The 27,557-nt window shown below is 34.0% G+C and overlaps 1 protein-coding gene across 1 annotated transcript in view; it reads right to left on the bottom strand.

Moving 5' to 3' along the window:
- The window catches only part of Skic3 (SKI3 subunit of superkiller complex), a 96,760-nt gene that overhangs the window by 30,065 nt on the left and 39,138 nt on the right, over positions 1-27,557 (bottom strand). The window contains 12 exon segments of the mRNA XM_047554750.1: positions 1,870-1,981; positions 2,153-2,206; positions 5,865-5,937; positions 6,817-7,038; positions 13,433-13,556; positions 14,288-14,412; positions 17,075-17,152; positions 21,351-21,444; positions 23,696-23,837; positions 24,462-24,536; positions 25,994-26,062; positions 26,383-26,419. Coding sequence (XP_047410706.1) covers positions 1,870-1,981; positions 2,153-2,206; positions 5,865-5,937; positions 6,817-7,038; positions 13,433-13,556; positions 14,288-14,412; positions 17,075-17,152; positions 21,351-21,444; positions 23,696-23,837; positions 24,462-24,536; positions 25,994-26,062; positions 26,383-26,419 — 1,205 coding nt within the window.

Raw genomic sequence — 27,557 nt, forward strand, 5'->3', positions numbered from 1 at the left:
CTACCATTAAAAAACAAAAGGATGATTTTAAAATCCCAGGAGGTTTTCATTACTATAGTCTTTTAAACAATATCTTTTAGCTTTCTTTTTATTTTTTTCTAACTCACTGGACCATCCAAAATAAGTCTCCTATGAATGTCTGCAGTGAAGTGCCCTCAGGTCTAAAATTCTAGGATTACATCTGACATAGACTCAATTCTGAATACTGACTTACTCCTAAGATTAAATCAATAAGCCTTTTGGGAATCTTAAGATATTCTATAGTTAGTATTTCTGGTTGGGGGGAATGGACATTAGTGGGGAGAAATTTCTTCTGCCACAATACTGAAGAAATGCCAATTCCATTAACTCTTTTTTAGTTTTATTTTTTGGTGGTACTGGGGATTTTGATGCACATAAACACTCTACTGTTGAGTGTTTGCTACCAGCCCTAGTTCCATGAACTCTTTCACAGATAATCACCAAACCATTTCTCTGTGAAATAAAGTGATGCTATAAAAATATATAAACTATAAACCTGAAACTCTTTAAATACAGATTGCTAAAAATTAAAAATATTTCTCAGTATCACAAAAGCATAAATTAGCAGAAATTGGATCTTCTTTCATTCAATTCTAACTCTAAGGGTTATCTTTAAATTTCTGAAAACATTCCTTAGAGTAAAATCTGTATTTTACTTAACTAAACATCTCAAGGATTAGACATATAGCCACTACACTTAATTACAATTATATTCACTTTCACTGGTCTCCAAGGACAAGTCAAGTACTCTTTACTACTCAGTACCTGTTTTAAATATCTTACATGATTATTTGGCTTCCTTGAGTATTTACTTCTCCAGTTAATATGGAGAAAAATCAGACATCACTAGAAAGGACCTTATCTGGGCAATCATCTTCTTAACAGATCTTCTACCATGTTAGAGACATAATAAGAATTCTTGAGAGTAAGTTCATCCTGTATTTACTTGAGAACACCTCTAAAAATGAGAAACTTACCAATATATATCATAGACAAATTCAAATATTTAGGTCTCTTTTTTCTCCAATCATGTCAAAATGAAAGAAAAGATAACACGTATTGATCTGTTTACTTGTTTTATAAAATAATCCCTGAAATGTTAAGGTATCTTGCAGCTTAGTTAGGACCATTACAATTTATTGTGAAGGGAACACTGAAATTATTATGTATAATTTGCTTCCCAACAGTGCCTGGTCAAACAATAGAATTCTGTTCTAATGAATGTTTCAAATGTTCTGAAGGAAAGAAATTGCTTGATGTGTTATTTCATATATAAAATAATATCACGTATAATTCACCTTGTAGCCTTACATTGCTAGAAATTCCAGTCCTGTAAGACATTTTTCCAGTAGTGGAAATGGAAACACACTGAAACAATAATATGCAATTTCTCATTACCTTTGTGTCAATGAACATATGATAGCTGGTTAGAACTAATAATAGCGAGCTGGGGTGAGGCCATGACCTTGCCATTTCTAACAGTTACCACAGAAGACACACACTTCAAGAAGTTAACTATACATAACAATAACTAAGCATTATTAAATAATTTAGTATATATAGGTTAACCTCATTAAATCAGACAGAAAATGGGAGTAAAACTCTTGAAAATTTGTAATTTCAATTGTAAGTAATATATTTAAACACACATTCCCTTTAGCCTGTTTCAATAATTAAACCCTCTTAATTATCAGTAACCAAATACAGGCAAGCAAATAATACACATTAAAACATTTTCTTAAAATTCCCTTTTATCTTATTTCATGGAAATGCAAGTTTTGCTTTTATAGGTCACAAATGCAAGATTGATAGAATTTGAAGTAATTAAATGGATTATAATCTATTCACCTGGAGAAAGGAGAGCTGCCTTCTGAATAGTCTTTAGTGCAATATTTTTTTCATCTTCTGCTGAACTGCTCCCCATTGCCAACTGATTTGCTGCAGTGTACAGTAATGCCTTCTACATAAAAGAAAAAAAGTGTGTTAACTAAATCTCTTCATTACTCCTTGTCTTTCAAACTGACCAAAAGGACTATATTTGATAGATGTGACACAAAAGCTATGAACATTTTTATTTTATTATTTCATCATTAATTAACAAGTCAAATATTTTATTCTAATGTAAGCTAACCTTTCCATGATCTGAGTCCAGAATATGAGCCACAGTTCCTGCTACAGCACCTCCCTATAATGGAAAATACTGATTAGACAAATGCAAAAAATTTATGAAATAGTAAACATTAAAACAGATAAAATCTTTTTCATTAAATAATTTGAAAGATTCAATTTTATCTCATTTGCAACTCTGAATTCCTTATCAATTTATTATTATTTTATTTTTCTTTTCATTATTTATTTATTTATTTATTTAAAATTAGTTCTAATTAGTTATACATGACAGTAGAATGCATTTTGACACACTGTACACAAACTGAGCATAACTTCTCATTCCTCTGTCTGTACATGGTGAAGAGTCATACCAGTTGTGTAATCATACATGTATACAGAGTAATAATGTCTGTCTCATTCTATCATCCTTCCCATCCCTACTGCGCCACCCCTCTCCTCCCTCCCCTCTGCACAGTCCAAAGTTCCTTCACTCTTCCCTAGCCCCCCTCCTACAATTATGGATCAGCATCCACTTATCAGAGAAAACATTTGGCCTTTGGTCTTTTAAGTTTGGCCTGTTTTGCTTAGCATGATATTCTCCAGCTCCATCCATTTACCAGCAAATGCCATATAAACAATAATAAGTGTTGACGAGGATGTGGAGGAAAAGGTACACTCATTCATTGCTGGTGGAACTGCAAACTGGTGCAACCATTGTGGAAAGCAGTATGGAGATTCCTCAGAAAACTTGGAATGGAACTCCATTTGACCCAGCTATCCCACTCAGTTTATGCCCAAAGGACTTAAAATCAGCATAATATAGTGAAGTAGCCATGTCAATGTTTATAGCAGCTCAATTCACAATAGCTAAAAACTATGGAACCAACCCACCTGTCCTTCAATAGATGAATGGATAAAGAAAATGTGGTACATATACACAATGGAATATTACTCAGCTTTAAAGAGGAATGAAATTATGGCCTTTGCAGGTAAATGGATGGAACTAGAGAATACCATGCTAAGTGAAATAAGCCAATCCAAAAAAACCAAAGGCTGAATGTTTTCTCTAATATTATTACTATTTTAAAGGAACAGTTTGATATTTTTGTGGGAGAAAATCTTTTCTACTATGTTCATTTCAACTCTGTAATTAAAATACTCATTAAAGGTTCAAAAATTACATGATTTTACAGTGGCACCAAACAAATGCACACATTTTATAATAAAATAAGAGACTACAGAAGAAAGAAGGAAAGAGAACAATTACAAAGATAAACAAGAAAGATTTTACTCCACAAAAATTACTAGGGACTATGGACTATTTTTTTTGTAATTTATTTTTATTGTAAACAAATGGGATACATGTTGTTTCTGTTTGTACATGAAGTAACAGCATACAATTTGCGTAATCATACATTTACATAGGGTAATAATGTTTGATTCATTCTGTTATTTTTTCCTTCCCCCCACCTCTCCCACCCCTCTTTTCCCTCTATACAGTCCCTCCTTCCTCAACTATGGACTATTTTAAAAACTCCAGTCCCTAATAAAATGAATAACTAAATTTCAGAGTACCATGAAGTTTGCCATTGCTCCAACAATTACCTCAATACCAAAAATAAATATATATATACATGTATATGTACATATATACAGCAGCATAAAAGTTTTCATAAGGTCAATTTGAAATCTATAATTTAAAAAATTCAACATTTTACTTTTAGAAAAGACAGTGAATTATAAGAATGGTTTCATTTTATATCAGATGTATATTGTACTTTCATATCAGAAGTGTGTCAGAAATGTATTCAAAAGTATACTCTGTACATTAAAAATGCTTAAAACATAAGCTTTAAAATATGCTGAAATAAAACAAAAGATGAATTAAAAAGAAAAAAACATAGTACAGTAGGAGAAGGATCTGGGAATTAGAGCTGGAATTAAATCCCATCACCACAACTACACAATGTTATTTTGCACAAGTCACTTATCCTTTATATCTCAAGTTTCCTACTCTGTGGACAATATTGCATTTACGTCATATAGTTGCTGAAATTAAATGACAACATATAAAAATGCTTAGCACAGTAGTTGACAGATAACAAATACGTCATTCCAATGTCTAAAAATGATGACCTTCTAAGTTCTTTGAACCAATCCATCCACCAAAAATAATTAAAACTGTGAGATGAAGCCTTGCTACTCAAACCAGTCTGCATATCCACAGTATCAACATTCCCTGGAGGTTGTTAGAAGTGCAGAGGCTCCACCTCAAAACTACTAAATGAGAATCTGTACTTTAATGAGATTACTAGGTGATTTTAATTGCACATTAAAGTTTGAGAAGCACTGAGATAAAATATTTTTAAAACATATTTCTTTTTTTAATTTTTTTTTAGTTGTCAATAGATCTTTACTTTATTTATTTATATGTGGTGCTGAGAATTGGAACCCAGTGCCTCACACATGCTAGGTAAATGCTCTACCACTAAGCTACAACCCCAGTTCTAAAACATATTTCTTAAAGGCACTAAATAACTGACAAGACATTAAGAACTTAGGCAAAAACTGAAAAAGGGAAAACTGGAATCTAGGGATGCATGTCAGCAGGGAAGTCACTTTCACCATTTTCAGACCCTAATAAATTTTAATTGTCATCTTGAAGAACTCATGGACTTGTGGAACAGAAGTTAAAGCCTAAGGCTCAAACAAGGAAGGTAGTATATAAGGCACCAACAACAGAATAAACCGAGACTTCAAGGGATAAATCAGAGGTCAGGTCTCAAATGACTTTGTATCCCAAGGTTTTTGGCTAGTCCAAAAACCACAGGCTCATAAATTAGTGGGCCCCCAAACACCTGACAAAGCAGGTATAGATTCTTTCTATAGAAAGATATCTTCACACTAGGCCTCAAATTATTCCTACACATAATTTTCAAGTACACGCAATCAAGTAAACAAAGAAACAAAGCCACCATGAGTAAAACCCAGTGGGAATAAACAATAAGAAGAGACCCACAAAGACTTCAGATATTGGAATTACCAGACATGTTAAGTGTTCAAAACATATTTGCTATTACTATTATGTTTACCAATTAGATAACTATAAAGGGACATATTAACTACAGAAGTTTATAGAAGATAAACACTTGAAAATATCTGGCTATTGTGAGCTAAAACACAACATACAATCCTTTATAGAAGAGCAATGACTTGTTTATATTTCTGGACATTAGCAGAGTTCAAGTTCCTACTGTCTTGTATTTAAGAAGTTTTTGAAGGACCGGGGAGGTGCCCCAGTAGTATAGTGATTGCCTGGCATGCGTGAGGCCCTGGGTTCAATCCTCAGCACCACACACACCACACACACACACACACACACACACACACACACACAAAGTAAGAAGTTTTTAAATAAAATTATCTTTTGGAATCCAAAACCACAATAGCCAATGCTTATAATATTTTGAACATTACTTTAAAGTAATAATCTGTATGTGTTCAAAAAAGACCTACTACTTCTTTGTAGCTCCCAAAACACCCCAAACAGTACAACAGGACATGGAGGAAACTCAGTCTAAGACTTGTATAAATAATGGAAAATTCTATTAAATAACAAACCTCCCTTCACTGTATTTATTATACTTCAGAAAAATAAGCTATACACTACAATTATATTTACCACATCACAAGTTACTTAGTATCTTTTTGCCAGAATTTAGAACACTACTCACCTTTGCATTTCGTTGAGCACACTGAGCAACAACCCGGGATAAGAAAGACCAAAGAGCAGGATCAGCCGGGTTACTACAGAGATCATCAAAATTAATAGCCTTAGAGATGAAAGTTACTTTAACCACAAAAACTACAACCAACAAAAACTACAACCTCTGAGTTGAATCACTGGTTAAAAACCTTTCTAACACCTAGGATAATAATATGAGTTGTTCATGTTTGACTGAAAATGTCTTAAATTTTAAGAAAACATATTTCATATTTTCTACAGGCATTAAGAGTTCTTATGAAAATATGAAGGAAAAATCAGCAACAGGATTCCAAATCATGAGACAAGTAAAAAAAGTTAAGGAAATGTAATTGTGTTCAAAGAAATGTATTTTACATGATTAAGGAAATGTATTATGTTCAAAGAAAGCACAGAGATAAAAAAATTAAAGGACAAATAATATTACATGGTAGGATGTACTCTAATCGAAATGACATAATAAGGAATGCCTCATACTAAAATAATTTAATTTTTTGAAAATATAATTATCACAGATTATTAATAATGAACTACTGAATAAAAAGAAATTATAGACATAATATGCTGAAAATAAAATAACCACTATTGATGATAGCGTTCTACTGTCCAAATTTTGAAGAAATTAATGAATATTTAGGTGGGCCAAAATTCCTAAGGCCATCAACCTGGCCTGTATTAGATAATAGACTGAAAATATTACAAGCTTCAGGAAATAAAGGCTTTTATCAAAACAAGTTTTGGGCCTTTACCCAAGTAAGATCCAAATTTATCAAATGAATTTAAAAAATCCTTAAGGGAAAATAATGGGTAAAGTCAGTTGCCTGGCCCTATATATAAATTTCAGAGAGCCAGAGTCTGGTTTCTAACATATACATGCCTACCTTATCTTATTAATGTCCAAGGGGCAAAAATAACCACGTTACCTGTGAACAGCTTTAGATGCTTGCCGTTGCACTGCCACACTGCGGCCTTGGAGTGCATAAATCGCTGAAGTAAGAAGGCACCTGTGATAATCACTGTCTTTGTGTTTGATGTGCTTCAGTAACTCATTAAGTGCTGCTTTTGACAGTGTAGCATCCTGCATTACCAATCCTAGAGCACACAGGGCTTGAAGGCTTTCTATGGTTGGTTCCTTTAAAATAGAGCTGTAAATACATTTTTTATAATTGCCTGTTTGCCATCAGTACAGTAGTCTTATCTATAATATTAAAAGATATTTAATATTTAATACAAAAAGCAATTTACTTAAAGATTCACCAAACTAAACCCGTTTTAACAGTAATATAAATAAATTGCTTGGTTTTCATAGATAGCAGTTTCTCTGACTGATAGAAAGTGCTAATGGTGTTTTAATAGCCAAATTTCTTCTCTGGTCATTTTATCCATTCTTTAGAAGCAAATATAAATCAGCTTCTTTGGGTCTCAGTTCTAAATAATTAAAACAATTTTGTTAAAATGTTCAGTTTTAATAAGATCCTGGAAAGCATGAATAGTTTTAAAAAAAGATTCTGTTCAATGTAAGATATGATTTTTATTCTGATAGAACCCTGTCCTATTTGCTTGGTGGTACTGAAACCAGCAATTTACAATAAAAGCACAATGTATCTACGTCCATTAGGTTCCAAATAAATATTTTTATAATTTAGGAAGAATTTAAATTTTATGTGTAAACATCTATATTTTTTTCCTTTTTCAACTGTAAAATGTGAAGCTAAAAATATTTAGCCTTAAAGAGATAAAGTAAATAATTTTTAAGAATCATTATTAATTTAAATGAAGAATTCTTAGCTATCTACAATGATACTTTTAATAATTATTATGAACTGTATACTATAATAAAGGAGCTTTCAAAACCTTTTTAAATGAAGTTCATTAAAATATAACAAAAGTATTTATACTAAGTCTTTGAACTATTTTTTGGAAGGGGGAATTAAGTCTTTTGCACTAAGCTTTGATAATCAGGTACAAAATCATGAATTTTCATAGGCAGCTTTGGACTAAGTAGCTTACTTATAATACCCACAGTAACCCTTCACAATAAAGAATTTAAAAATGTAGGAGAATGAACTAAACCCCTATCTCTCACCCTGCACAATACTCAACTCAAAATGAATCAAGGACCTCGGAATCAGACCAGAGACCCTGCATCTTATAGAAGAAAAAGTAGGTCCAAATCTTCAACATGTTGGCCTAGGATCAGACTTCCTTAACAGGAATCCCACAGCACAAGAAATAAAAGCAAGAATCAATAACTGGGGCAGATTCAAACTAAAAAGCTTTCTCTCAGCAAAGGAAACTATCAGTAATGTGAAGAGAGAACCTAGAGAGTGGGAGAAAATCTTTGCCACTCATACTTCAGATTCAGCACTTATTTCCAGAATATATAAAGAATTCAAAAAACTCTCCACCAAGAATACAAATAATCCAATCAACAAATGGGCTAAGGAAATGAACAGACACTTCACAGAAGATCTACAAGCAATCAACAGATATATGAAAAAATGTTCCATATCTCTAGTAATAAGAGAAATGCAAATCAAAACTACCCTAAGATTCCATCTCACCCCAATTAGAATGGCAATTATCAAGAATACAAGCAACAATAGGTGTTAGCGAGGATATGGGGGAAGAGGTACACTCATACATTGCTGGCGGGGTTGCAAATTAGTGCAGCTGCTCTGGAAAGAAGTATGGAGATTCCTCAGAAAGCTTGGAATGGAGTCACCATTTGACCCAGCTATCCCACTCCTTGGCCTATACCCAAAGAACTTAAAATCAGCATACTACAGAGATGCGGCCACATCAATGTTCATAGCTGCTCAATTCACAATAACCAGATTGTGGAACCAACCTAGAGGTCCTTCAATTGATGAATGGAAAAAGAAACTGTGGGATATATATAAAATGGAATATTACTCAGCCATAAAGAATAATAAAATTATGGCATTTGCAGGCAAACGGATGAAATTGGAGACTATCATGCTAAGTGAGATAAGCCAATCTCAAAAAACCAAAGGACAAATGATCTGGCTGATAAGCGGATGATGACACATAATGGGGGGTGAGAGGGGGGCAAGAATGGAAGAAGGAGGGACTGTATAGAGGGAAAAGAGGGGTGGGAGGGGTAGGGGGGAAGGAAAAAAATAACAGAATGAATCAAACACCATTACCCTATGTAAATGTATGATTATACAAATGGTTTGCCTTTACTTCATGTACAAACAGAAATAACACATATCCCATTTGTTTACAATAAAAATAAATTAAAAAAAAAGTAGAAAACCACACACACAAGAAAAACTTCTGGTGATAGATCACTGTGTGGTTTTTGGCTTGTATCTAGAAAGAACTCAAATAACTAAATGATGCTACTGTAACAAAGTTCCCTCTGTTCTCTATGGTTCCCTCCATTCTCTCTATTTAGGTAAACATGTTTCTCAGTGATTCTATCTATAAAAATGAAAAATGGAGAATTGATGCTGAGTCCAGGATCATTATAGCAAAACGTGATATTTATCTATAAATATATAAATTAATTTAAAAAATGTTTCATTGAGCTGTCCACCTGCCCCAAAAAAATATTTATTTTCAATATGATGTACTCTTATTTTTATAATTACTTATCAAACTTATGTTTTATGTTGTTTTGATCAATTGATACTACTATGATAACAATTGTAAGTCATATTTCAATCCAGAAGGACATTTTGGAAGCATAGAGTCTTTGTCAGAGCAAACTTAAAGTTATTTAAATTTCAAGAATTTTGTTTAAATTTTTTGTTGTTGTTGTCAATGGACCTTTATTTTATTGATTTATATGTGGTGCTGAGAATCAAACCCAGTGCCTTGTACATGCTAGGCAAGCACTCTACTGCTGAGTCACAATTTCAGTCCAAATTTCAAGAACTTTTAAATCATAATTTTACATATGAATTTCTGTTGAGTATGAATTAGGTGAGCCATAAACATAGCTCATTATATGTTTCAAGCATAAACATATCACATTAGGGTTGCATCCTGTGAGAAGAACCAAAATGTAGCTCTACATTCAAGAAGAAAAATAATGATGCAGCATTTCTGACTGTGAAAGTAGAGCTTGATCCAGTAGCTTCTTTAAATGAATGATAGTGGGTATCAAATCACACTGGTCCTTAGATTCAGTGGAGTAAGGGAACAGTTTTATTTAAAATATTAATATTCACAGTGTGGTAGGTAGTATGTCCTTGGCCGATGATTTATTTTTGTGTCTGTGTGACACAGGGGATTTGACCCAGGGGTGCTCTACCGCTGTGTTGCATTCCCAGCCCTTTTTGTTTTTTATTTTGAGGCAGGGTCTCACTAAGTTGCCCAGGCAGGTCTTGAACTTTCAATCCTCCTGCCTCACCTACCTAGTAGTAGCTGGTATCACTACATGTGTGCCACCATGTTGGCTGACCTTTCTTTTTATGGCTGGGGAACTCCCAGCTTCCAGCATGCTAGGCAAGCTCTCTACCATTGATCTACCCCAATCCTTAGTAGATGAACATTTTATTTTGTTTTTGTTTTTGTTTTTTTGGTTGTGCTGGGGATTGAACCCAGGGCCTTGTGTATATGTGTGGTAAGTACTCTACCAACTGAGCTATATCCCCAGCCCTAGATGAACATTTTATATCCTGCATGTAACCCCAAAGGTCCATTCTCTGTCCTCTTGTACTCTGCCTCTTTCCCCTGGTGAGCTGAATTGGATGGTGGTCGTCAATAGCTCCTCTGTTCTCTGGCTTTGGTTTGGGTTTGGCCAAAGGGAGTTCTGGCAGGAGAACAGAGGGACAAGATTGAGGTCAAGATCTATTCCTTTGGTTTCTGCCCTGTGACATGGACTCAGGTTGGCTTTGGAAGTGGATCAGAAATGAGTGTCCCTTTTTTGGGTACTAGAGATCGAACCCAGGGGCACTCAACCACCAAACCACATCCCCTTTTTATTTGAAGATAGGGTCTCGCTGAATTGCTTGGGGCCCTGCTAAGTTGCTGAGGTTGGCTTTGGACTTTCAATCCTCCTGCCTCAGCCTCCTGAGCCACTACAATTACAGGTGTGCAACACTGTGCCTGGCTTAGAGTCCCTCTTAACGCTGAGGACTTGCCCTTTTAGGCCTAGTGTGCTAACAGCCTGGCCACAGCCATTTCCAGCTTCCTATATGATCTCTTTGTCCAAATTGGTCCTCCACAAATTGTCTTTTTCCCCCTGCACTCTGCAGATCAAATCCAGGAAATTGTGCGTGCTAGGCAAGTGCTCTACCAGTGATCTGCACCTCCAGCCCTAATTGTCCTGAGTCACTTGTATCTTCTTGGACTCCTCAAGACATGGTGGGTGTGGCACAGAGTTTTACAGTTCTTCAGGGCCATAAGAGCAAAACATCTGAAGACCACTGATCCAGGCTATGACCACATTCATTCAATTACTGCATTCATTCATTTACATTGGCTGCATTGAGCTCGGTGTGCCATTAAAGACAAAAAAATAAAAATGAAAATAAAAATAAATAAAATTGTAGGAATAAAAATGTGGAGTATGATGTGTCATTTCTATCACTATAAATAACTACAGCATTGTTAAAACTAAGAAAGCAAAAAAGGAAATAGTAATATATAAATTTCAATACTAATAACAAAAGAAGAAATTCCAATTTGTGCCTTGGCTCAAAAATTATCTACTCTAATTCTTACTTATATCCAAATCTAAATCATTACAAAAGTGAATACATTCCAGTAGCAGGCAAACATACTGAAATGCTCAGTACTTGCATGTTACCTTTTACCATGTTCCAGGGATTTTACAAGTGGTTATTTAGTACTATAAAGTCTATGTAATTGGCAATTAGATTTTTCCCCCTTATATAATGAACTTACTCCTACTCTCCCTATAAAAGCATCTAGGACACTGGTTGCTCAGTTCTCAACATAGGAATGGCAAATAAGACCAATAAAGAATAGGCGTATCTGAAATTTTCATAAAAAGTTAAAGTAAAGAATGCCAAGGGTGCGGGGATTAGAGCAGTCAGTAGTGATATTTGGATGATGACACATAATCAAAAACAGATCAGCCAGGTACAGTGGTGCACGCCTGTAATCCCAATAGCTCCAGAGGCTGAAGCAGGAGGATTGCAAGTTCAAAGCAAGCCTTAGCAAAATCAAGGCACTAAGCAACTCAGTGAGACCCTGACTCTAAATAAAATACAAAACAGGCCTGGGGATGTGGCTCAGTTGTGGAGTGCCTCTGAGTTGAATCACTGGTACCCCCCACCAAAAAAAAAAAAAAAAACAAAAACCACCTAGCTGTGGATCCAATAATATAACACAAGAAGGAAAACCTTAAGTTTCCTTCTCATATAGGAAGGGGAAAAAGAAAAATTACATTTTCCTATTTTTTTTCCCATTTCCAATATTCAAACTGACTTTGGATACTTTTTAAAGTAATAACCACAGACTATTCTGGGTCTAATTTGGGTTTACTTTTATTCTTGATAACTGCCAATATTCATTAGCAACTCTGTATTCATTACAAATTATACACATATTACAAGAATGTATCTATGTAAAGTAACTGGATTGTCATTTAAATTGATTAGTTTTCTGAGAAACAGCAAAGAAGGACAGAAGGAATTTCTTATTTATTAAACAAGGAAATAACTTTAATTAAGCAGGATTAGATAAAAGTATTACAACGAATAAACAAATAAAAGCTGATCCTATAGATGTGGCTCTCAACTAGTACCGTCTAATCCTTTTCCCTTCCCCTCCTTTGAGGGGAACAGTTATAGAGGGAATTTTTTGATAGTCACGATGAAGGAGGAATCATATTAGCATTTAATGGATGGGAAGCAGGGATGTAAGTATTCTTCAGGGGAGGGAAACTTGTGTGCTATTAGGATTTGTGTCAGTCAAAATGTCAATGAAACCATCAATGGCAACCAATGTCCAACAGCATATATTGATCACCTATTGCTCCGAAAGGAACTTAGGCCAATTTTCTTAGAAAAAGAAAAGAAAAAAGAACTCAATAAGTCAAAAGCTACTACATAAATAACCAGAGATATCAGAGGATGTTATCTTATTAACTTGACCTAAAAACATAAGAATAGTTACAAATTCCACTGCCATAATTTTTTTTAAAGACACTCTTTCAAAATAACTTTTTTTTAGGTTAACTTGAAAAGGAAGGGAGGAAAAAAAAATCACATTGGGGATCCAAGAGGACAAAAAATGAGTTACAACTGCCTTCATTAAAAGTTTAAGCTCCTACCACATCAGTTAGGTGATCATTTACTCTTAAAAACAAACAAAATAACAACAATCTAAAATAACACATACAGAGCAGAGGATGATTTTTAAGGACTGGGGATCCAGATCTGAGAATTAAACCATGTTATATAGCTCCACCTGTAACTATCAACTGAGAACCAACCAAATATTCCTAAAGCAGAACTTCACTTTACATTGCTCCAAATCTTAATCTAAATATTTAAGTATCAAGTCATGTTAAGTGTTGATGTCATCTATACATACCATTTGAATAGTAGTGACTTGGCTACATCCATTTTTCCTTGTTTATATTCTGTTATTGCCAGAGCTGTCAAGATATGGGCTTTGTCTTGCTCTGATTCAACAATAGACAAGGCTCTTTCATAGGCTATCACAGAGAATTGGAAACAAAATATTAAACGATTTCTACTGACAATCCTATTTTCCAAAAAGACCTAACTAAAATTATATCTTACTGTTCCCTTGTTTTCAAGCAGACAGAATAAAAAAACTTATAATAATTCACCTTGATTTAGCACTTCCAAGGTGAGTTGGGGATATTATTAGGATTATTGTGTGACAAAACCCATCCTCTACCTCCAAATCTATGGGGAGGTCTGAGTAACTATCTTTAAGAGCCACCTTAGCCAGAAATGGAGGCAAAATTTCCAGTGCGGACGAACAACTCCATCAAGCAGAGGTTGTTTAAATGAGCTACACAACATGGGTGGGGCCCATATATTTAAAAATTTACTCAGTTAACATTTTTGGAGAAACCAAAATCTACTATTACTAACTGTATTCATTTATCAGAAATTTTCACCTAAGCAGTATAGAATAGTAAACACCTACTTTCAAATACTAATTCACATGTCTACCATATATGATCTTGGCACTCAGTTCCCTCATATGTAGAATACTTAGCTCATTGTGCTACTAAGAGTATTCATCAACATAACATACTACATGAGGCAATATATAAAAAGTGCCTATTATGATTTCTGACTCCTAGTCAGATTTTAATAAACATCACTCCCATCTCAATACAACAGCTTTCTGTATATAAGCTCATCATGAGTAAACTCTGGAAAAGATATGTCCTTTAATCAATAGTCTTACCTTTGCTGCTCTCTTTATATAGCCCCTTCATAAATAAAGCCAATGCAAAGCCTATGATGTCTTCTAACTCCTCAAGAGGTATTGACTTAAAAGCCTGGATAGCTTTGTCATATTCACCAATGGAACTAAGAAACAAAACACAACCTATTTTTAATATAAAAAATAATTTTGGCTTGTAGCATCAAAATAGAGATATGTACACTAGGACTCTTTTTTTTTTAAATGTTTGGTTCTGACTCAATTTCTGATTTTTTTTCAAACACTGTTTTTACTATCTATCTATCTGTGGTGCTGAGGATCGAACCCAGGGCTCACACATGCTAGGCAAGTGCTCTTCCACTGAGCCACAACCCCAGCCTGTACACTAGAATTCTTTTAATAACTTTACCTGCACTTCCTTTTTTATAAGGGTAATTCAGTAAAATATAATCTACTTGTGTTGAAGAAGGCATATTACAAATAGGATACTAGGGGAACTTTAACTTCAATACATTGCTTTTTTAAAATTACATGTGAAAATGACTGATCTCTAATAAATTTTATTTAAAATGCCAAGTTATGAGAATAATTTCAGGTTGACTTTTAAACAGAATTCTAATTTTTTAAGCTTAATACATTGGTTAAATAGTACCCTATGAATATGATTTAAAATTCTGACAAGCTTAATAAGTCATAAGTCAGAATCAAACACAATCTTTGTGTAAACTATTAATCTGCAAATACATTCTTTTGGGGGGAGCAGGGAGGGCACAGAGACACAAGCCAATCCCGAAAAACCAAAGGCCAAATGTTTTCTCTAATAAGTGGATGATGATACATAACTGGGGGGGACGGGGGAGAAAGCAAGGGAAGAATGGAGGAAGGATGGATTGTGTAGAGGGAAATGAGGGGTGGGGAAGGGGCAGGGGGGAAGAAAAATAATGGAATGAGACAAACATCATTACCTTATATACATGTATGACTACACAAATGGTGTGACTCTACTTTGTGTACAAACAGAGAAATGAAAAATTGTACCCCATTTGTGTACAATGTATCAAAAATAAATAAATAAATAAATGAAGAGAACTTCCTTTTATAAGCTTAGCTGCCCTAAACTGAGTAGAAACACTATCTCTGAGATTTTATTTCTGGCATTCAATCACCATAATTCAAATCTGTTTATATTTTTATTGTGTTACTGGAAATCTTTTTATAAAATCTTTAGTCTTGAAGGATATGAGTAGGAGCTAAAAACCTTTGGGGTGACCTTTGCTTCAAATATTAGTTTTATAAAAGCCAATGAATTTATAAAACCAATAAGCTCAAATTTAGTATTTTGATAAAGGAATGAGGGTTACCTCAGATTGTTTATGAATACATACATATATATTAAAAGTATTTCTGTAAATGAACACTGTCTTCAAAGATGTGATTACTTCTATAGAGAGAAAAGAAATTAAGCTAGGTGTGATGGAGCATGCCTATAATCCCAGTGGTCCTAGAGGTTACAGCAGGAGGATCACAAGTTCTAGAATATCTTCAGCAACTTAGCAAAGCCCCAAGCAACTTAGGAAGATCCTGTCTCAAAATTTAAAAATAAATAAATAAATAAGGCTGGGGATGTAAATTAGTGGTTAAATACCCCTGGATTCAAGTCCTGGTACCAAAAATTTTTTTTTTTAATTTTAATGGAATTAGAGAAGGTCATATAGGGTTTCAATTTCATAACTTTATAACCTGAAGCAAAGTGACAGAATTTTAAGATATTACAACCAGTGATAACTATTCATTTCCTCTCTCTAGTTTATTACTTATTGTATGCTTACCTATTCAACATATCATAATAAAAACATATTTAAAAGAAAACAAATGCCCTATTTTCAATGGGAGGTATAAATTTTCTTTTAAAATATTTACATTATATCAAATATCAAAACTAAAAAGAACACTTTACTCCACATTAAGTTTTTAAAATGTCTATCCTCTATCCTCTGCTTAAACAAAATCTTGGAACTAACAGTTCTAACAATTCTTAAATGTTAACAGTTTAAAAGAACTGAAAGGACAAGCAATCAGAAGAGTGAAATTTTCCTGTTTGTGGATATGATTCAGTTATACAGTAATAAAGGAAAGGAAGTGGCTGCCTCAAGTCTCTATTATGTAGCTCCTTTATGTTCGTCTTCATTATGTAGCTACTTTAAAAGTTGTAGGCACTAATCCCAAAATATCGAACTATAGTTTCTATGTTCTTCAAATTAGATTGCTCAATTTTGGAGCAGTTATAAACTTGAAATATGCCTCCTTGAGTCATAATCCTTCCTCCTACAATATTTCTATTCTCTGGTCATCGTTCTACAACTGGTTTTTAATCTTTAAAAAAAAAAAAATCATTAAAAGTCTTTGATAACATGAGCTCTATAGCTCCCTCTTCATACCCCCCAGTTCTTTTCTACTGTTTCAGAGGAGTTCTCAACCTGTAGCGTCCCTCTCCAGATTACATTAGCAAATCAGAATAAATCCAGTTCCTCTTCCAGTTAACTAGGCTTCTACGATTATAGATAATAACTACTTCTCTTCAAATGTCTCTTATCTAGTCCACAAACCATTAGTTTTAATTCTACCCTGTGTAAGGCATATTGGGATTAGGCATTATTATAGGTATAGGAAAGTATTAACACAGCCTGGTACTGTGGAATACTATATCCAACATGACCCACTGCTCTGGACATTATCACCTTATCAATTCCACAGCTTTCCCAGAAAATTCCAATAGATTAACAGAATTAATGAGAAAAATATGCTTACCTCAACAGTCTGCCATAATTTCTTACTGTATCATTGTAAGTATCTTGATCTTCTTCAGTTTGTAACAACAACATTGCCCTTAAAAAAGGATAAGGCATTTTAATTATCTCTGTGCAACAGCACTGTTTTACCCTTTCCTCTTTGGCTGATCACAGATTTCTATCATTTCATTTAAATCTACTACTTGTTTAATGCTAGCTAAAGCAACTTATTCATATTTCATTAAGCTCATACCACAAAAACAAATATATTTAGGTTTTAGATTGTAAGGAAAATAATTTTAATAAAATAACCTTTAAGTTCTTTCATTTTTTTTATTAGTGCATCAGTCATATGTAATAGTGGGGTTTGTTTTGATATATCTATAAATGCATATAACATAACTTGTTCCATTTTAATTCCCAGTATTTTCCTTTTTAAATCATCCTTAGTGAAATTATTATTCACATTTGAGTTCTAAATATTCCAAAATTTTTAATGTAACCATAGGAAATGAGTATGTCACAATATTCCATTTTGACATATTTGAGTTTACAGACAACTAGTAGTCTGAGTTCAGAAGACAGAAAATTGATTGTTTTCAGGTACTCTTGCCTATACTCAAAAAAACTAAAGCACAATGCATTAAGGGAAAGGAACGACAGCACCTCAGAAGTCCCTTGAGGCTTCAGAATGCTGACAGTCCCTGTTTCTTTCTCAAGCACAGTCCTCTACAGGCAAGCAGGAAGATGTCTTAACAACTAAAAAGCATTGGAGAGTTAGTAAGATTTTTGGGTTTTTTTTCTTTTCTGAATAGAGAGGATATGTCCAAATTGGAAAAGAAGTCAAACTATCTCTTGTTTGCTGATGACATCATTCTCTATCTAGAAAAGTCAAACAATTCTACCAGAAGATTTCAAAAGCTGAAAAATAAATTTAGCAAAGTAGCAGGATATAAGATCAACTCAAAATCAACAGCTTTTCTATACTCCAATAGTGATTCAGCTGAGAAAGAAATCAGGAAACCCATCCCCTTCACAAAACCTTTTTAAAAACCTGGGAATTAATCTAACCAAGAAGGTGAAAGATCCCTACTATGAAAACTAAGAACACTGAAGAAAGAAATTGAAGAGGACCTCAGAAGATGGAAAGACCTCCCAAGTTCCCAACAGGCATAATTCATACTGTCAAAATGGCCATACTACCAAAAGCAATATATACATTCAATGCAATCCCCGTTAAAATACCAATAATACTCTTCGCAGATGAAAAGAAAAAAAAAAAATCCTAAAATTCATTTGGAAGAATAAGAGACCCAGAATGGCTAAAGCAATTCGAGCAAGAAAAGTGATGCAGGAGGCATCAAAACAATCAAATTATATGACAGAGCTATAGTAGCAAAAACAGCATGGTAGTGGCATCAAAATAGACATGATGCCCAATAGAACAGAAGAAAAGACAGAGACAAACCCAAATTTTTATGGAGAAAAAACAGCCTTTTTAATAAATGGTGCTGGGAAAACTAGATATCCATATGTAGAAGAATGAATATAGATCCCTTTCACCTGCACAAAAGTCAAATCAAAATGGATTAAAGACTTAAAACTTAAACCAGCAATCTTGCAACTGCTGTAAGAAAATACAGGGTTAACACTCCATCATGTATATGCAGGCACCTACTTCCTCAACAAGACCCTAAAGCTCAAGGAAAAAAAAACAAGAACCAGTAAGTGGAATGGCATAAATTTCTTAATTGTTTCCTTTGCTGCACAGAAGCAGCAATGAAGAGAGAGAATGAAGAGAGAGCCTGCAGAATGGAAGAAAATCTTTGCACTATTACTCTGATAGGATTAATATTCAGAATACATAAAGAACTCAATAAACTTCAATGACAAAAAGAAAAATAGCCTAATCAATACATGGGCAAAAGAACTAAACAGAAACTTCTCAAAAGAAGAAAGACAAATGACCAAGAAATATATGAAAAAACGTTCAGCATCTCTGGCTATTAGGGAAATACACATCAAAATTACACTAAAATTTCATCTTGTTCCAGCCAGAATGGCAATTATCAAGAACACAAATAACAGTAAATGCTGGCAAGAATGTGGGGGACAAGGTATACTCTTACATTGCTGGTGGTACTGCAAATTAGTACAACCACTCTGGAAAACAGTATGGAGAGTCCTCAAAAAACTAGGAATGGAACCCCATATGACCCAGCTACTCCACTTCTCAGTATTTATCAAAAAGATCTAAAATCAGCGTAGTACAGCAACACAGTCACTTCAATGTTTATAGCAGCACAATTCACAATAGTCAAATTACAGAATCAACCTGGATGACCATCAATAGAAGAATGGATTAAGAAAATGTAGTATATATACACAATGGAGTTTTACTCAGTCATAAATAAGAATGAAATAATGGCATTTGCCAGTAAATAGATGGAGATGGAGAACATCATGGTAAGTGAAATAAATTAGAGTTAGAAAATCAAGAGTTGAATATTTTCTCTCATATGTGGAAGACAGAGCAAGATAAGGGAAAGAAGGCAGTAGGACTAGATATCATAAAGATATAGGGAAGATCAGTGAAGTAGAAGGGGGAGAACAAGAGTGAGGGAGAAAGGAAGGAAAGGGGAAGAAATATGGAATGAATTTAATGTGATCATGTTATAGTCATATATACAGGTACCTAAGGGAATTTCACCTTTATGAACATGAAGAAGAAAGGAGATCTAGTAGAATAAAAGTGGAAGGACAGGGGGAGAGAGAGGGAAGAAAAATTGTGGAAGGGAAATAGGGACTGAAATCAAATTCCTTGCGTGTATGATTTTGTCAAAATGAACCCAAATACTATGTATGATTATAATGCTCTTAATTTTTTTGTAAAGACATGTCAGGGAAAAAAATTTTTTGTAAAGACATGTCCAAGGAAAGTTTTGTATTTCTCTGAAATTACCTGGAAAAACAAAAATTTTCCAGATAAGCCTAAAAGTATTACAGCGATCAACAATGATACTGTTGCTTAAATTTATACCTAATTTACAGTATCAAGCTTCAAATGCTTGTTTAAGGCAGAAAACAGTAGAGGTGATCAGTTAAGAAAGAGCAGGACAACTCCAACTATGAAGGTGCCATTTTAAATCTAAGGTGGGCAATGTTAGATTCACCATATCTGCACTAATAACAATTTGTATTCATTACAAAAAGTAGCAAATGCTCTACAGTGCTCTAGTTTTCTCTGTTTAAAAATTCTGCTCACTGTTGTACTCTATCATATAATTTATTACACTAAAAGAAAACTTTGTTTTTCATAAACTTCTCCCCATATACACCCGGAAAACAACTACTTGATTATACAACCACCAGTACCATCTAGTGATTACTACTTTGAATACACAGATATCCATGAAAGGATAGGGCAAAAGTATTTGGGACACCTGAATCCCCCCTGACAAGGCTTCTTCTAAATATTTACTTACATTTTAGGCAATCAGGTCTTTTAACTTTTCATCTAGTAGTTACACATGAGATCAACAGTTACTTCCTTATTCACCTAACCATCAATTTGCAGAGAATAAAACTTTAAGATATAATTTCCCACCACTCTCCAGGTCAATCATTCCACTCCAGCACACTGGCTTCCTTGTTTCTTCTAAAGGTCAAGTCACTTCCATTGACAGCACTTGTTCTTGCTGTTCCTTCTCCCTGAATGCTCTTGTTCAGGTAACCAAGTGGTTTGTGGCCTCAACTCTTCCTCAGTATACCTAGTCCTCTTAAACCTATCTGAAATGTCACTCCCTGCCCTTGCATTTTCTGGTCCTTTACCATAATTTAATTCTTTCTTAGCAAGTATTATCATCATCACAGATATTTACTACCTTATCAAGTCTCTCCCACTACCACCCAGAGCTCCAGGAGAACAGGGTCTCTGTTTTAATTCAATGCTAAATTGCCAGTGCCAAGGATACTGTTTGGTAGTCCAACAAATATTTATTGAACTGAATAGAAACATTGTAGATGCTATAGGGATTCAAGTATATACAAGTATGATGAGTTTCTTTAAAACAACATCCAAGAAAGTTTTTGTTTTGTGCCACTCCCTCACCCATCTCCCTGCAACAGAAACCAAAATACAACTGAAAATTTGGAAACATATCTTTTCACCTTCTAAGATACAATAATAAAATACAAGGAGTCAGAACATTTAGTACCTTCTTTGAGAGAATGGGACTAAACTTTTAAAAAGACTAGTTGATAAAACAATGACTATCTCAATTAATATAGCTTACCTTTGATATGCATCTGCTGCTTCCTTTTTCAGCTGTAGATGTTCATTTAAATAACCCAACATTGTGAAAGCTGGAGCATAATTCTGAATTCTTTCTGGAAATTCAGAAATACTTTACTTAATATGTACATACTGGTTATGTTCACAAGAAGTATTAGTCTAATTTTCACTTTTTCCTGTATCTTAAACATCAGATTATCTGCTGAGTTCACTGATATTATTAAAAATAATGGTCTAATTTTATCTTGAATATACCAGTAATCATTTTATATATTTTTTAAATTACTGAATAATATTTAATAGTTATATATGGTTTCTAGTTCTGTTTTAGAATTTAAATAGTTTTATTCCTAAAGAATAATAATTTGAAATTATAACTCATGTTAAAGCCAGTCATGACATTTACATGGAAATCCAGTTTTGGGTCATCATGTAAGCTTTCCTGTGATTAAATTTAGTAATGATTTCTCTTGGTGGTTCTGTTTCCATCTCTATATGTTTGAAAAAAAAATAATGCATGTTTAAAACATATAATGCAGTATTACACTCTAGAAACAGAAGATGATCTGGGAACTTTCAAAGCAGTATACTCGGTTTGGCTTTTTTGGTTTTGGCACTGGGGATATGAGCCAGGGTAATACCACTGAGGAACATCCTCAGCCCTTTTAATTTTGATACAGGGTCTCACTAAGTTGCCCAGGTTGGCCTGAACTTTTGATTCTCTACCTTAGCCTCCTGATACCTGGGTTTACAGGCATGTGCCCCCATGCCCAGCTAGTATTTTGAAATTTAATGTCAAAAACATCATGTAGCATCGTTATACCATGTAGATCAGAGAAAGAGAAACATCTAATAACTTTAAGTAGTACTAGGGGGTCTGGAGATGTGGCTCAGTGGTAGGTGTTGCCTAGCATGTGTAAGGCCCTAGGTTCTAACACCAGCATGGCAAAAAAAAATTTAAAAATTACAAATAGTAGTATTAGGAAGCAAGACTTCAAATTCCATAAATGGTTACACAAAGTACAAACATAATCATGTGATAGGTTCTAACGTTAAAAAGCACAAGTTGAAAATCACATAATCAAAGTTATTCTTTAAAAAACCCTGACACCATCTTACAAGAGTCACAAAACTAAGTCAAAACGAGTATGAGATCTACCCCTTCACATGCCCAATACCCAAAGGCAAATAGCAGCACAGACGAGGAATGGTCTGTATTCTCCCTCTCATTACCTTCTCTTTTCTGCTTCTACTTTTTCTTTTTGGCTAATCACATCAAATTAAATTTGCTAAATGAGCACGTGATAGGACTCCACTACAGAATTTAAAACCCATTCCAGGCACAGTGGCACACAACTATAATCCCAGTGGCTTGGGAGGCTGAGGCAAGAGGATAACAGATTCAAAGCCTGCCTCAGCAACTTGGCAAGACACTGGGCAACTCAGCAAGACCCCTGTCTCTAAATAAAAATACAAAAAAAGGCTAGGAATGTAGCTCAGTGGTTAAGCACTCCTACCAAATTAATTTATTGAAAAATTGGTTTGACCCATCTCAAAATTAGAAGGGCTGAGGATGTTCCTCAGTAGTAGCAATGCATATTTGTTAGAAATTATTGTTCAGGCCAGGTACAGTGACCATTCCTGTAATCCTAATGACTCAGGAGACTGAGGCAGGAGGAACACAAGTTCAAAGTCAGCCTCAGCAACTTAGTGAGACATTTAGCAACTCAGCAAGGCACTTAGAAACGCAGCAAGACCCTGTTTCTAAATAAAATACAGAAAAGGGCTGGGAATATGGCTCAGTAGTTAAGCGCCTGGGTTCAATCCCTAGTTCCAAAAAAAAAAAAATGATTTTTTCATTGTTTTAGGTATCTGAATTTTGCTGAAAGCTAAACATTTCTCTCTTTATGTAAATCCTTTACAAAAGTTACTTATTGGCAAGGAAACACATCAATAAAATTTCTGAAGCACTTCCTCAGCTCTAAGTATTTACTGTCATTCATTCTGGCACACTGCCTAACACAATAATGTCCCAAAGTGCTGACATTTGTAATCTATTTACTTTATTCTATACAAATATCCCAGTGTAAATGAATGAAGAGGATTACAATGCCCTCAATATCTATGATGAGTCATTTTCTATCCTGTTTTTCATAGTATATCTGATCTCATCACTTTCAAAAGCACTCACTATAGTTTAAAAAGTAGACTGCTTGGCCATTATAACAAAAAGGCAAATTCATGCCTTAACACAAATATTTAATTTGTAATGAATTAATTTTAAAAAACTTTAAGTTATTTTAATATTTATTCAAATGTCTTGCCATTACATAACAGGTACCTTACCCACATATTTACACAAAACAACTTGCGCTGCTGGAATAGCATTCATCTGGAGGATGTTGTACTGGTACAGCTCTGTTTCTCTGTTGCTTTTATCTTGCAATGTTGTGCAGACCCAGTATGCATAACCTAGTGCTCCCTCAGTCTTTAAAAAAGTCAAAGTTAACAGGTGGGCATAGGGTAATAAAAATGCCAACAAAAATTAAGAATAAACAATGCACCTTCGATACAATAAATATCACATCTTAGTCTTCTTTAAGTCAACTCTTAAGTATCTTTAAATGAAGAATCATTGTGATAAAATGTAGTTAAAAACATATTTAAATCACCTTCTCCAATCCTAAATAGAAAATCAAATGGGATAAGTGCAGAAAACAGAGCCTCGCCAGATGGATTGGTTTGCCTAATTTCAGCACCATTCCCACAGGTCAAACCAAACTAACAAATTCTAAAACATTTTCATAAATAAGCCAGAAATGTCAACCACGTCTAGTCCTTATGTCTATTTTTTTCTAGTGTCTCAGTCTCTATCTATAACTGTACTATAACTATTAAATCCTGATGTCATTTCTTCATTAGCTTTGGAAAGCTTCTAGTAACATGAGAACTAGTTCTTTAATGATAGTTTATCTGTCTCTAAGAAAGAATAAAAACTAGAAACAACTGCTATCATTAACATCTATCACTATTCATTTTATCATACTTTTAAATGGAAAGTATAATACTTCATTCATTCATGAATCATCAAGAAAAATGTTTGAATTCTTACATGCATACTGAGTTCTGTAGTGTGCCTGAAAAGATCCATGGTGTCATAACTTCCAACTGTCTCTGCAATAAGAGCCTTACAAAAGGAAAAAAAGTGGTCTTAATGTGTTTGAAAATGAAATAATAATAATGATAATGAATCTAGAACCAAAAGTTTACCAACTCTGCTTAAATGCAAAGTTAAGTTTAATTGTACTGCTACCATTCAATTACAGCTATTAGTTACCTCCTGAAATAATTTTGTAAGAACAAATATACTTACAAAATAAAGAAATAAAAAGCTTAGGTGATTCTGAAAAGCACCTAAGATCTACTGACCTATAGTAAAGTAAGGTCCCTGAACCAGCCTCATTATCATAACTTGGAAGCAGGCAAAAATGCAAAGTCTTGAGCTTCCTGGGTTTAATACTCGAATATTGGTACAATAATTCCACTGCTCCCCTAGGCTGCCACACTTAATAGATTAAGGAGTTTCCCTTTATAACCCTGCTTGCTTTACCAATTAACTAAAATTAGACTCAACAAACCAAAGAACAATGAAAGATACCCAATCCCTGATTAATGATTTTTTAAATTTTATATATTTATTTATTTATTTTGTGTGGTGATGGGGATTGAATCCAGGGTCTTGTGCTTGACAGGCAAGCACTCTACAAACTGAGCTATATCTCCAACCACCCCCCAATTAATTATTTTCTGATACAGGTGATATACTTCTATTCCCTGAATCAAACAAAATACCACTCACAATTAATTTCCAATTCTCACCTAGAAAGACACTGACGGACACTCAGACCAATTCCCTTTATTTTCAGGGGAGAAAATTAAAATCCAGAGCTGTGATATGTTAAGGTGAAGTAGTGAGTCAGTGAACTACTAAGACTAGTAACTAAGTATCTGATTCCTATTTGGCAATACAAAAATCTACACTTGAAAAAAGAGAACACTCATAAGCAAGTGCCAAAATAACTACAAAGTTTTGCAGAAAACAAGAAAACAATCATCAAAATAATCTTTGTAAATGTGCATTTTCTTTGTAAACATGAGTTAAACAACAAAGTTCTGGGTTTCTTTTTTTTAGGCATACTAATAGCAGACTGATGGGTTCCAAAGTTTAATCATTACAAGCTCTGTGAACTTAAGTACAAACCTTAGGATCTCTAAGCTTCAATTTCCATGTGTATTTAAAAAAAAAAGTATAAAAGACATCTCAAAGGATTGATGATGGAATAACTAAAATAATGTATGCAGGGGCTAGGGATATAGCTCAGTTGGTAGCGTGCTTGCCTTGCATGCACAAGGCCCTGGGTTCAATCCCCAGCACCAAAAAAAAAAAAAAATAGTAATAATGTATGCAAAAAGCTAAGCACAATGACTGTTACAGGGCAAGTTCTCAAATGTTACCTGTTATCATTATTACCACTGTTATATGAATAGTTTATTTATATCAATAAGTTCATGAATAGGTTACTTAATAAGTTACTTAATAGGTTACATTAATAAGTTTATTAATAATTCTATTATATATCTTACTTGTCCAATCCAGCACATTAAATAAGATGGATCAAGGGACTGAGCCATTTTGAAAGCTTCATGAGCTTGCTAGGGAAAAGAAACAAGAAAATATCACTTAAAAAATTTATAAACTCAGTATCAATTATGTTTAAAAAACAGAATAAGAAAAGTCAACCTGTCATCATGAATACATACTCTACAGATCTTTTAACCAATCAACCACTTGCTAGCTACTGGTTTGAAGGAAATGGTTACATAAGCTGTATCTATTCCCTTCTCTTTGAGCTTAACTAAGAGGATAAGAACTCACAAGCAATAAAATCTGAGATGTGAACCTGCTACTACAGAAAGACGGTCAACAACATAATTCTGCAATAGGCAGCCAAAAAACTTTGAAGATACCTCACTTGGACCATTAACTTGCATGCTTTTATTCTTCTCCTGCTACAAAACAAATTATTATTATACTGATTTATATTATTTTTTTGATAATCTATATATGGCAAAGAGACTTATTTTTCCATAAAAAGTAATCTCATGAGCTACACCTGTGCCATTCTATAATAAAACATTTGTAGCTTACTAAGAAGTTGCTTGATCTAAAGTTTCTAAAAATATGTTCACTTATTTTTTTTTTTATGGTGCTGGGATTAAACCCCAAGCTTTGTGCATGCTAAGCACATGCTCTGATGCTAAGCTATAGTCACAGCCCTTCACGTTTAAGATCCAAATTAATATTTTCTTTCAATCTGTTTATAATCTAAAACCAGTCTTCTTGGCAGTGGGTCACTTAATGTATTCCCTAAGAATATTACGGCTTATTTTAAAGAATGAGATTTGATACACTGGTTGAAACACAAAACAGCATAGATGTGGTATTTTCCTTAGATTTGTGCAACTTTCCAAAAATGACCCATAAACAGGCTTCCAATATTCAATTCTAATTCTGTAATGTATAACTGCTCAACTATGGTGAATTACATGGTGATAGATAAAGAGATTCATATCACTGAAGTCAAAATCTAAATCACATGAGCAAAGGTAAATTTAAACTGCTAGGGAATACTATTCATCTCCCTTACCTTTACCCATCACACCTCCACACAGTGCTTTTTTTTTTTTTTTTTGCTTTTGGTTTTTTTTGGTTTGGTTTTGTTTTTGGTGGTACTGGGATCAAATCAGTCCTCATACATGCTAAGCAAGCACTTTACCACTGAACTACATCCCCAGCCTCAAAGGACTTCTCTTTTTTTTTTTTTTTTTGGTGGTACTAGGGATCGAACCCAGAGCCTCGTGCTTGCAAGGCAAGCACTCTACCGGACTGAGCTATCTCCCCAGCCCAGGACTTCTCTTAATACATGTTCAGATCAAAAGAAAATTACTCAGTTAATTCATAATAAAATTGACTTAATCTTTAAAAACTATTTATCAAGTATAAAAAACCAGAAGTATTCTTGTGAGACATGTAAGGAAAAATAAACACATCCAATTATTCTACAAAATAAAGTGAATATCATCAATTGACTGGACACATAACAAAGTGCAAAGATTATTTCTCCATAAGAAGTTGAGATATTATGAA

This window comes from Sciurus carolinensis, chromosome 6 (genome assembly GCF_902686445.1).
Source record: "Sciurus carolinensis chromosome 6, mSciCar1.2, whole genome shotgun sequence".
Taxonomy (NCBI): Eukaryota; Metazoa; Chordata; class Mammalia; order Rodentia; family Sciuridae; genus Sciurus; species Sciurus carolinensis.